The 12,973-nt window shown below is 45.4% G+C and overlaps 1 protein-coding gene across 1 annotated transcript in view; it reads left to right on the top strand.

The window, feature by feature from the left end:
• The window catches only part of TM9SF3 (transmembrane 9 superfamily member 3), a 46,104-nt gene that overhangs the window by 16,674 nt on the left and 16,457 nt on the right, over window positions 1-12,973 (top strand). Inside the window, exons 3-6 of the mRNA XM_077346047.1 lie at window positions 236-358; window positions 6,815-6,975; window positions 8,574-8,651; window positions 11,934-12,065. Coding sequence (XP_077202162.1) covers window positions 236-358; window positions 6,815-6,975; window positions 8,574-8,651; window positions 11,934-12,065 — 494 coding nt within the window. The remainder of the gene's footprint in view (window positions 1-235; window positions 359-6,814; window positions 6,976-8,573; window positions 8,652-11,933; window positions 12,066-12,973) is intronic.

Genomic DNA, 12,973 nt, shown 5'->3' with positions numbered 1-12,973 from the left:
CCGAAGTTGTTTAAAACGAAATGAGCTGGAGCTTTTGAGTCCCGTCCATGGATTTTTGAAGTGTTGTTGGTAGAAACAGAGCACCTTCAAAGATCAGCAGGTTTTACACGGAAACAGGCAAGGGCCATATTTCAGTGGTGAATCTCCATACTGCCACGGTCGGATGTGCCTAGTGGGGGTCAGATATGTCTTGTTACGTGAATATTGTGCTAACACACTCTGTTCATTTCCACAGAGGATGTGATGCAGAGCACCTACTGTGAAAAAGAGTTGGATAAACCAACAAGAGATGCATTTGTATATGCCATCAAAAATCACTACTGGTACCAGATGTACATAGATGACTTGCCAATATGGGGTAAGAAATATTTCCTTTATAATCATACAAAACCGGAGCCCATCCTGCTCTGTGGTCTGCTGCACCTTTTCTGCACCTCGCTGCTTCAACTTTCTGCCTTCCCCTGCAGCTGATCTTGCACCCTGCCTCGTGCTTTGCTAACAAAGCAGCCGTGGGAACTTGGCTTGAGCCTCTTGAAGTGTGAAGAGAAAGATACGCAGATGTGTAGGTTGCACCTGGACACGAAAATCAAACAATTCAGGATCAAATGTTATGGTGAAGATTCCATAGCATGTTGCTCCTGCTTTTGGTAGAAGTCTTCTTGATATGTAGCCATTAAATAGTGCAACAAAACAAAATCAGTGTCCAGTGGCGCCTTTAAGACCAACAAAGATTTATTCAAGGCTTGAGCTTTCGAGTGCAAGCACTCGAAAGCTCACGCCTTGAATAAATCTTTGTTGGTCTTAAAGGTGCCACTGGACTCCGATTTTGTTTTATTGTGCTGCTTCAGACCAACACAGCTACCCACTTGAATCTATGGTTAAATAGCAGTTGCTGCGATTCTAAGGTCCACTTGCATTGGTTACTGCTATATTAAGTCAGAGCTGCCGCGCATGCATGTTAGCGCCCTCTGGTGGTGAAAACGCTCATGTGCTGCAGCTCCACGCATGTGCGTTTTTGCCACCAGCGGCGCTAACGCGCATGCACGGTGCCCAGGCCACTGGCTCTTCCCCACCCCAAAGGTTGGGGACCGCTACTCTGTGGGACCCAATGCCTCCCGGCACTTCTCTAGATGGACTGGTCAGCGACTGGCATGACAGAATGCTGGCAGCCATTGATGAGATAGCTCCCAAAAGCCCTCTCCGACCCCGTCTCAAGCGGGCTCCATGGTATAAGGAGGAGCTCTGCCAGATGAAAACGGAACTGAGACGGCTAGAGCGAGTTTGGAGGAAGACTCGTGACGAAGAATCGAGAGCATCTTATAGATGGCGGTGAAGTTAGTGAAACGGAACGTTTACTCGACTAGCGTCGCATCTGCGCACTCACGCACAATTATTTAGGATAGTCCGATCTCTCACCGCCCTTGATGAAGGGCTCCAAAATAATAGCCAATTGGACGTTAGCTGTGAGGCATTTGCGAGTCACTTCACAGACAAAATCTCGAGGCTTTGCTGTGACCCTCCTTCAGCTTTAGACACAGAAAGTGAACTAGAGGCCCCTTGGCCGTCTTTGGAGAGGACAATGAGTCACTTCAGACGACTCTCACAAACTGAAGTGGACAGGATGCAGCAACAAGGCCAACCACTTGCCCACTAGACCCATGCCCATCATGGCTCCTAAAAACAACAGACAGAAGAATCGGAGCCCCTCTCCGGGAAATAATTAACCTCTCCCTCTCAACAGGAGAATTCCCGGAGGGTTTAAAAGAAGCAGCAAAAAACTCAAAAAAAACATCCTTGGCCACACAGGAGCCTGACAACTATCGCCCTGTTTCACACTTAGCGTTTCTGGGGAAGTTAATTGAAAGGGCTGCTGCGGACCAAATATCAGCATTCCTGGAGGAAACTTCAGCCCTTGACCCATTTCAATCGGGCTTCCAGCCTGGCCATGGGGTGGAGACAGCGCTAGTCACCCTGATGGACGACCTCCGACACCAGCTAGACCGGGGCGGGGCAGCGCTGCTCATACTATTGGACATATCAGCAGTGTTTGACATAGTAGATTACGAGCTCCTAGCTCACCGCCTAGCCGACACCGGAATATGGAGAATGGCCCTCAAATGGCTGAATTCCTTCCTCCGGGGCCGCAGACAGAGGATAGTGATAGGAGAGAGAGCATCTAAACAACCTCAGCTCACATGTGGAGTCCCACAAGGAGCAGTCCTCTCTCCTATTTTATTCAACATCTTTATGTGCCCTCTGGCTCAGCTGGTGCAGAGGTTTGGGCTGGGTTGTCACCAATATGTGGATGACACCCAGCTCTTCCTCCTGATGGATGACCGCCCTGACTCTCCCCCAGAACCCTTAGCCAGATGTCTGGAAGTAGTGACAAAATGGATCAAGCAGAGTCGCCTGAAGCTCAGCCCTGTAAAGACGGAGGTCCTATGGTTGGGTAGGAAGGGACCATGGGAGGAAGCGCATCTGCCCACCCTGGACGGTGTACAGCTCTTACGAACGCACTCCGCCAGGAACCTGGGCGTCACCCTGGATGCTTCCCTTACAATGGAGGCCCAGGTCACAAAGGTAGCGTGGTTGGCATTCTACCACCTCCGCCAAGCCAAGCTACTTAGCACCCTACCTGGACCCAGAGCACCTAGCCACAGTGATCCACGCAACGGTCACCTCTAGGCTGGACTTCTGCAACTCACTCTACACAGGCCTACCCTTATCCTTGATCCAAAAACTACAACTGGTGCAGAATGCTGCGGTCAGATTTCTCACTAAAACATCGTGGAGATCCCACATCTGGCCGGTACTCCAACAACTTGGCTGGCTCCCAGTTGAATTCCGGATCAAGCTTAAGGTTCTGGTAATCACCTTTAAGGCCGTACGTGGTTTGGGCCCAGTGTCTCTGAGAGACTGCCTCCCTGCCTATACCCCCAAAAGAGTCCTATGCTCCGCCACGTCCAACTGGCTGCGGATCCCTGGCCCCAGAGAAGCATGTCGGTCCTCAACAAGGGCCAGAGCCTTCTCGGTCCTGGCCCCCACCTGGTGGAACGAGCTCCCTGAGAAGATCAGAGCCCTGCCCAAACTTCGACAGTTCTGCAGGGCCTGTAAGAGGGAGCTCCTCCACCAGGCATTCGCTTGAGGCCGACTGACATAGAACAGCTGCTGAACCCCCAGACTGAAAAAACCAACCCATGACTGAAAGAACCAACCCCCAATGTTACTGTTAATTGTTATTTATATATTAATGTGGTTCTGCAATGTTTTGATGCCTTATTTGAAAGTTGATGTTACATATTGTTGTTACTATATATCATTCCATGTAATTTGTATTATATAATGTTCAGTGTAAACCGCCCAGAGCTGCAAAGAAATGGGCAGTATAGAAATCTAAATAAATAAATAAATAAGCTGATTTATTTAGTTAAGTTATGGGCTGCACTGTCCTTAAGGCAGTATACAAAATTAAACCATAAATCAGTGCACATTTGGTGGCAGTAAAACAATGTAAACAACAATAAAACGGCCGTTTAAAAGCAGGGGATAATTCAGTAAAGCTGATGAAAACCTATAAAACTCCAGTGTATGAGCAAAATAAATACCGCTGTAATGGTAAAGGGAAGAGCCATATACTGAGCATAATGCCTGGGTGAACGGAGAAGCTTTTACCAGGTGCCTGAAAAATGCGGCCTACCCCCGTTAAGTCTTGCCGATCCATTTGCACCATGTAGTCTACATGTAGTATCTGTGAGGTACTCCATATGTAGCATATTAACCAAAACCTGGACAGGAAGGCCTGGAGGATCACTGTCCATGGAGTTGCAATGGGTTGGACATGACTTCGCACCTAACAACAACAAAACCCAAAATCTGATCAGGGCATGATTTACCATGGCCAGATTTCACTTCTGCAGAAATTACTGGAGCTGGCAGACCAACCAAAGACGCATGGCACCATAGGCTGAGCCACTGTCTTGGTGAAACCGTAGATGAGGAATCTGCATCGACCTCTCCGTCGTCAGAAAAATGCTCCACTGTCCCAAACAGTTCTTGTCCTTCCTCAGAATTAGTAGAAAAGGAAGAGTTCTTTTGTAGCGGTTAGGAGCACGGACTTCTAATCTGTCGAGCTAATTCTGCACTTCCTCTCATGCAACCAGCTGAGTGACCTTGGGCTCGCCACACCACTGATAAAGCTGTTCTGACTGAGCAGGAATATCAGGGTGTCTGTTATGGGGAGAAGAAAGGGAAGGCAATTGGAAGCTGCTTTGAGCCTCCTTTGGATAGGGAAAAGCAGCATATAAGAACTAACTCTTCTTCTCTCTCAGCCTCACCTTCCTCACAGGGTGTCTGTTGTGGGGAGAGGAATGGGAAGGCGACTGTAAGCCGCTTTGAGACTCCTTTGGGTAAGGAAAAGCAGCATATAAGAACCAGCTCCTCTTCTTCTTTGAGGCAGTTTTATTTACTGGTTTGCAGTTGTTGCCAACCTAACCTAAGGCACAAAGCCACTGGCCCACATTTGGCTGAGTCTGCAACTGCCCGCTTTGCCATCTCAGGGGCACTGGCTTTTTCATCACAGCCCACTGAGTTGCAGACCATTGCCATCATGACCAGAGGCTCCCCTTACAGCATTGGCCTACCATGGGCTTCCAATATACGGCCCAGCTTGTGATCGGCCACGCTCAGACTGTGGGTGGTTTATTACAGCCGTCAGATTTCTGTCACCCATCCCATCTACTCCATGAAACTACAGGCCTAATAACTATCCCTTGAGAGGCCCTTCAGTAGGAGGGAGATTGGAGGGATGGGCCCTTAATTTAAGGGTGGCCTGTAAATTTAATAATAAATGAAATAAAGTTAACTTAATTTTATATCTTTTGTTTAATTTAATTGTTAATATATTGTTTGGAGGAATTTTTGGTTACAAACTCTCTGAGAGGGGGTAAAATAGGGGAGCAGCCATTGGTCACATACACAGCTAGAAATTTGGGTGTGGTGTTTGACACCTCCCTCTCTACGTCCCTGCGTTTAATGTCATTTCCCTTCTTGTGTGAATTAGGCCACAGACACTGAAATGTCCCCCTGCCCTTATACATGGGGTGTCTACCCTACTCCTTCTGTCTCCTTTTTTTTTACTGTTGATAAAATGTTATGTGCCCACATGCTTCTTTCACTGTTGTCCTTAGAAGAAGAAAAGCTGGATTTTTGTACCCTGCTGTTTACTACCCAAAGGAGTCTCAAAGCAGTTAACAAACACCTTTTCCCTTCCTCTCCCTACAATAGACACTCTGTGAGGGATGTGATGCTGTGAGAGGTCTGAGAGAACTGGGAATGGGCTGCAGTCACCCAGCAGGCCTCAGGGGTCTCAAAGCAGTTTCCAATCGCCTTCCCTTCCTCTCCCCATAACAGACACCCTGTGAGTGAGGTGGAGGAGAGAGAGCAGAACTGCTCTCTGTGGCCTGCAGAGGAGCTGTGATTCCAGGGGATCCCCAGGCCCCACCTGGAGGCTGGCATCTGAGAATAATTTTATGGTTGGGGGTCACCCCAACATGAGGAACTGTATTAAAAGGCGGCAGCATTAGGAAGGTTGAGAACCACTGCTCTAGATTAAAATAATAATGATCAGCTCTGCAGGCAAAAATGGCTACTCTGAAGGCGGACTCTGAGACACTGTACCATTTTGTACAATGTCCCACCCCCAAACCTCCAGGAATATTTCCAACCCAGGGGTAGCCAACCTCCAGGTGGGGCCTGCAGAGCTCCTGGAATTAAAGCTCATCTGCAGAGTATAAAGATCAGCCCCCCAGGCAGGAAGGGCTGCGCAGGCCTGGCCCATCCAACAGCTTCCCTCACTTTGCCTCAGCCAGCTGATGAGTGTCCCCCTCCCCCCTCCCTTCAGGCCTGCTGGGAAGGAGCCTCTGACAGCCCCTGACCAAGGGGAGGGAGGCATTTCCGAGAGCAACGCAGGGGAGTCTGTGGGGGCACTTGTGCTTTCCTTGGGGGGGGGAAGCTGACAGAAAAGCCCCTTCTCACTAAAAATACGGCTCTGGCCGGCCTCACTGCTGGAGGGAAGAACAGCTGAGCCATGTGGATTTCTTCTGTGCGACTCTGCAGACTCATTCAAATCTTCTTTTGAGCTTGAGCTTAATTGCATATAAGTAAACCAATCTGTACCTTCTGGTGACAGTTGTTCCCCATTTTTAATTTTCCCATCTTTAATCATATCTTAGATGCACAATAAATCAATATTTTTATAACTTTTAGTCATTTCAGAGATGATTTATAATCCAAAAATCCAAATAAATAAACAGTGGTGAAATTCTGGGGTTGATCCTTTTACTGTATTTCTTCCATATCTTCATTAAACTGTTTCTCCATACCTGGTATAATCTGGATTCCGATTTATTAGCCCTAGACCGTAACAGGTTATGTAGACATGTCAGTTCAGATTTTTCTAATTTCAAGATTCTTTTCATTGGATGTTTAATCCAATCTTATCCAAGTCAGACCTGCTGTGTGATAATATAGGTTAAAATTTGGGAGGCCTATTTTTTTTTATTTATAGGATTGTTTACCCCCTAGAGCCTTCAGGGAAGCATGGGATATAAATAAAATTTTACTTACTTACTTAGTTGTTGAGAATTTTAATTACTTTAGGGCAGATTTCTGCACCCATGTTTGAAATACAGTGTTATACTTCTAGTTCTGTTCTTACCACAGCTGGGGACATCACTGATCACCTGGATGGCCAGGCTAGGCAACAAATACACTTAAGTTGCACATATTAATTTCTCCCTTTCGATCTTGCCACAAGGTATTGTGGGAGAGGCAGATGAGAACGGAGAAGATTACTATCTCTGGACCTACAAAAAACTTGAAATAGGTTATAATGGAAATAGAATTGTGGATGTGAATCTGACGAGTGAAGGAAAAGTTAAACTGGTCCCTAACACCAAAATCCAAATGTCTTATTCGGTAAGTAATTTAAATTTAAATGTAACTTCAAGTTATTTTGGCAAAAGTGGGCATAAATAAATAAGTGGGCAGCTTCTTCAATGGATTGAGGTTAGTTTCATTCTGTCCTTGTCATTGAGAGCCAGCTGAGTTGTATCTAGAAAAACAAAGAAATAACATTAACAAGACCAAAAAAATTTGGGCACCCCAGGTGCAGAGGGATGTAGACAAACTGGAGCTTGTCCAGAGGAGGGCAACAAAGATGGTGAGGGGTTTGGAGACCAAGATGTATGAAGAAAGGCTGGGGGAGCTTGGTCTGTTTAGCCTGAAGAGGAGACAACTGAGAGGGGATCTGATAACCATCTTCAAGTATTTAAAAGGCTGCCATGTAGAGGATGGAGCAGAGTTGTCCTCTCTTGCCCCAGAGGGACGGACCAGAACCAATGGGATGAAATTAATTCAAAAGAAATTCCATCTAAACATCAGGAAGAAGTTCTTGACATCAGGATGCTTAGGGCTGATCCTGTGTTGAGCAGGGGGTTGGACTAGATGGCCTGTATGGCCCCTTCCAGCTCTATGATTCTATGATTCAGAGCAGGCTTCCTCGGGAGGTGGTGAGTTCTCCATCTTTGGAAATTTTTAAACAGAGGCTAGATAGCCATCTGACAGAGGGGCTGATTCTGTGAAGATTCAAGAGGGTGGCAGGTTACAGTGGATGAGCGATAGGGTTGTGAGTGTCCTGCATAGTTCAGGGTGTTGGACTAGATGACCCAGGAGGTCACTTCCAACTCTGTGATTCTATGAAATATCTCACCAGGCGTGGCTTTTCTTGTAGTATTACCATCACTGGGCAAGTTGCCCCTGGCACAGTTTTTGTCTGGTGTTGATGGCCCAGGGTCCTCTAGATTAGTGATCCCCAACCTGTGGGCTGCGAACCACATGTGGTCCTTCGACTAATTGGAGGTGGGCCCCGAAGGATGCCTTCTCCCCCCTCCCTGGCCCTTTACTTCATCCCCCCCAGCCCTTTACAACACACTTCATTGTTGTGGCGTGTCTGTATCTTATTTTGAAGGGATGTTTAAACATTACCATAGCTATCAGAGAGCGCTAAGGCAATGGTTGAGAGTAGAGGAGTAAAATACCCCCCCCCACACACACACCGGGCCTCAGTAAAAGGCGTTGAGTGGTCCCCGGTGATAAAAAGGTTGGGGACCACTGCTCTAGATTTCTTCCGTTTCATGGTTCTTGGCTGCTTTCTTCCTAAGATGATCATGAAAAAAATAGAGGGAATTCTGCTGGCCAGTCCACGTCTTGTAGCCCTTGGTAATCACTGTCCTTGAGATGGTTGCCTCTCAGAGTTCTAGAGAAAGGGGCCAAAGTCACGAAAAAAATGATGCCTGTTGTATTTCTGTCAGTCATGAAGATTTTTAAAGCACAGGGCTGATGCCACAAAGAGACTGTGGTAGCCCTTGACCTAGATGATGCATATAGAATGAGGCTTGGAGTGTATATATTTTAGACTGGTTTTACTTCTTTGCCTGTTGGATGTTACAGCGGGACCCTGAGGATTTACAACCAAATACTCTAATTTTTAAAGTATAATTCTCTCTCCCCTCCAGGTGAAATGGAAAAAATCAGATGTGAAGTTTGAAGATAGATTTGACAAGTACCTTGACCCATCTTTCTTTCAACACAGGGTATTTTTTTTCTGAATTTAGTTACATTTAAAGTTTACATACATCACTGAAGCTTGAAGATGAGTGTATTATTGATTGCTGGATACTGCATTTTCAGGCTTCAACTAGAGTGAAATGAGAAGAGCTATAGAAAAGATCTGTCCAAATTGGATGGGTGGGTAACAATGTGGCAGATGAAGTCCAAGGTTGGCAAGTCTGCAGTCATGCATATTGGAACAAAAACATCTTAATTTTAAATATAAGTGGGTGAATTCTGAACGGGCTGAGACCAAGATTGAAAGGAATATTGGGGTTATTGTGAATAACTTAATGAAAAAGTTGACAGCGTTGAAAAAAGCCAATTCTTTGTAGTGGGCTATAGAGAAGGAATAGAGAATACAATGGCAAATGTTATAAAGCCCTTGTATGACCTCACTTGGAATACTATGTGCAGTTCTGATCACCATATCTCAAAACAAATATTGCTGAATAGGGAAAAACCAAGAGAGGTGGCAGTGGGAGAAGTGGTGGTGACTGATCACACAGCTGAAGATGAGCTGGGTCTTCAACACCCCCACCTTACCCCGTTTTCCTGCATGCAGAGGACCCTATCATCCACGGAGCAGGAGGGGAATTGAAGGGGTTGGACAAGTGAATCCACACCAACCCAGGGTGGGGGGAAAGGGTCAGAGGTATGCTGTGGGTATGCAACCAGAAAGGTAGTTACCCTCTGGTAGGACCCTCAGGCATGAACTGATCAAGAACCCATTGGCATACAGTAAGCATTTTGAATAGAATAGTTAGTTTGTGACTGAGGATCTGCATATCTGCATATAGATTTTTAAATTGTTTTCAGGTTTGTCATTGTCCTTCTGGGACCCTCCACTGGTGTTTCGGGCATTGCTTTGGCCATTCCCACTGCCGTTAGAACTTGACTTTGCTGTTTTGGATGTTGTTGCCATCCTGGACTTGCAGTTATTGGCTTTGAGAGATTTATATGGTTTAGGGCAGGGGTAGTCAAATTCCGGCCCTCCAGCATTCGCTGGCAGGGGCTCCTGGGAATTGTAGTTCATGGACATCTGGCGGGCCGCAGTTTGACTACCCCTGGTTTAGTGATTTAGCAGATTGTTGATTAGCTGCTGGAATTTTGGCATGGGAAATTTGATCTACTAATTTAGTGCCTGTTTTTCAGTTTTTATTGCTAGATGTGCTTAGTGTCTTAATGTGTTATATTTGTTCCGGTACTTCATGCTGTATCTATGCTACTGTGTTTTGCTATATAGTAATTTAGATTGCCTACTGAGGACACAATTATAGCATGTCAAAAAGAGGGTGAAAATAGGGAGGCACAGAATCAGGTAGGATGGAATTTTCTGTTCAGGTTACTTGAGAGGTTGTCAAACATGTTTTCCAACAGGCACTTAGGTCATTTGAAGAAAAGGCAACTCAAAATCTGTAAGTGTTGAAACAAGAACTTGAAAAGAAGATACGTGCATTAGAAAATATGTTCCAGCTAAGAGACCAAAAGATAGAAAGGACTAGGCAGCATTTTCAAGAGCTAAAGGAGATGAGATACACACAAGAATGAATAAATCATATAAATATTGTAAAACAAATGAAAGAAGTATAAAAATGATGGAAGTGTAAATTATTTGTATGATAAGAATTAGAACACAAAAATAGAAAGTTTAACTTAGACGTTTGCAGAATTCATAAAACGTATGGAATTAATTCATACGTAGCCCAGCAGCTTTATAGTCTTTAGAGAAATTATTGCCACTTTTGCAAATGTTCAGAAATAGGATATTGCATGCCACCAGAAACAAACCTCTACAAATAAATCATGATGAAATTCAAATTTTCCGAGATCTGTCTTTGTTTACCTGGCAAAAATATTGGGACCTAAGATTTGTTCCAGATAGGTTAAGCAATGAAGGAATTATGTATTGTGTAGAAAAAGACAAAATGCTTTATGTTGAATTTATTGCATTTGAAAATGAATGTATCTAACAAAAAAACGGATTAATAACAAACCAATGAGGCATTTAAGGATGATGGTATCAAAGGAGTAGAAGGGGGAATTTGGTTTATGAGCATCTATTGGAGAAAATTAAATCTGTTTTAGAGACAGATATTGTTTCCGCATTAAGAGACTATCTTTTTTTAGCCTTGCTTTGGATTCTGATGGGATGCTGCATGTTGACATTTGCATTCCACACTTGGACTTTCTTCTCCTCATTTCCCAGGCTGAAATTTGGGATAGGTTTCTACACTGAGAGTTGGAAGGAAGCAACCTCCCATGATGTTTTGCTCCCTTCCCCTTTTCCAAAAAGGGTTTTTGTTTTGTTTTTTTACAAAATGGTGCCTGCCTGCACCTTTCTTTTAATTGCACCCCTTCCTTCCAGCATTCTGTGCTCTCAGTTGCCTCCCCCCTTCCCCCACAGAGATACTGAATGGTATTTTTTAAAAAACCTAGATTATCATGTTACAATGCACAAAACATTTTTTTAATACTTAGAAACAGCGAAAGTGGGAAGAGGCTGCTGCTGGGGGCATGAAAGCATGCTCCTGAGTGGATTCAGCCCAATAGATACAACCCCCACACACCAGGAGGCAGGTGCTGAAGGTGGTGAAGGAGGGAGAGTGGTGAGCTTTCCTGTGTCCCTGTGCTATGGGCCGCTGCCAAGGTCCCTGCACCCTGGCAGGGAGAAGGTGGGCGGCAACGGCTCAAAAGGATGGCTGCAGAGGAGAAACCTAAATGTACGCATTTCCACATTGGGCAGCCCCAAATTACACTCTGCCTTGACTGATGAAATTGCTATAACTGGGAATTTCCAAAATGCACGGTCAGTCAGAGGGCAATTCGGGGCTGTGCCTGGAAAGCCAGATTTTAGTGCGGAAACAGATGGAAAAATCAGCCCCTTAAAAATGTGAATCCGGACTTTATTGCTAGTGTGGAAACCGTCTTAGAGAAATGATAAATTGTTGCTTGTTTTGTTACATTTGTTAAATTGATTAAATTATACTTTTGGGAAGAATCAGTGCCATTAAGAGGGCACAGTTTTATCTAGCAAGGCTGACCATGGTACAACACAGTTCACAGTTGTTTGCTTTGGAGTTTAAAATTTGCCTCTAAAAGATTTGAGCCCTTCATTACAATGAAGTCTTCATCTCCTCACAAGAAATCCCAAGAGGTGTGTGCCCATGCAAGAGATATTTAGCCTGCTATGTTTGTCGGCATGTTTTGCTGTTTGAGTGAAAAGCAAACATATTGACAAATTCAATACCATGTTTTAATCCTAGATTCACTGGTTTTCTATCTTCAATTCCTTCATGATGGTGATCTTCCTGGTGGGCTTAGTGTCTATGATTTTAATGAGGACGTTGAGGAAAGATTACGCTCGCTACAGCAAAGAAGAAGAAATGGATGATATGGTAAGGAAAATCTTATCAGCTGATTGTAAAGCATGTGAGACTCTCTACATCAGTGTCCCCAACCCCCGGTTCAGGGACCGGTACCGGTCCATGGACCAGTTGGTACCAGGCCACGGCTCCTCCTCCTCCTCCAGCTCCCCAGCTGCTGCCTCAGGGACTGCCCTGCCACTCTGCTGCCGGCTCATCTTTGGTGCTCTCCAGCGGCTGCCATGGCTGGGGCTCCCCCTTGGTGTGGCACTGTGCAGCTGCTACTTGCAGCGCCCCCCAGCGGGCGGCGGGAAAGCAAGTGGAGCAGGGGCTCAGGCAGCGACGGTGACGTCCCTCGGCAAAAGACTACCCCCCCCCCCCGGGCCTCAGTAAAATTGTCAAGCGTTGACCGGTCCCCGGTGATAAAAAGGTTGGGGACCACTGCTCTACATCATAAACCTGTTTCAGATGTCAATATGATTTCCCCCCCCAACTAGCAGAACAGATTTCTGTTGCTTTTCCATGTCAAAATAGTGTGTGAAGAAACTAAGATGCAAAAAGCTGAATATTCTGATAGTAGTCCTGAGTCTTTTCTCCTTAGTCTGTGTTTTCCTGTCTTCAGTTTGGCGAGTGAGGCTGCGGCCTGCCCTTTTTGCAGTAGTCTGGCTAGGTGTTGGTGTCAGGTTGCAGTGACTTTCACAGTTCTTTCAAATAAACTAAGCTTAGGGAGAAGAAGAGATGCAAACTTGCTCAGTCTGAAGTTCCAGAGATTAGTCAAGCATGATAGTCCAGTCCAATAGGTTAAGGTTTTCAGGATTCAGGCAAGGAAGAGTTGGCATGCTAGCATATAGCTTGCATTTCATAGGTTTCATAGTTAAATACCAGCTGTTCAAACTCAACAGTCACTGCAGTGACTCATAATTTATTTCTGTATGTACGTA

Source organism: Paroedura picta, chromosome 7, assembly GCF_049243985.1.
Source record: "Paroedura picta isolate Pp20150507F chromosome 7, Ppicta_v3.0, whole genome shotgun sequence".
Classification (NCBI taxonomy): Eukaryota; Metazoa; Chordata; class Lepidosauria; order Squamata; family Gekkonidae; genus Paroedura; species Paroedura picta.
Note: the sequence above shows the minus strand (reverse complement) of the source record. Positions and strands in the feature narration are given on the sequence as shown.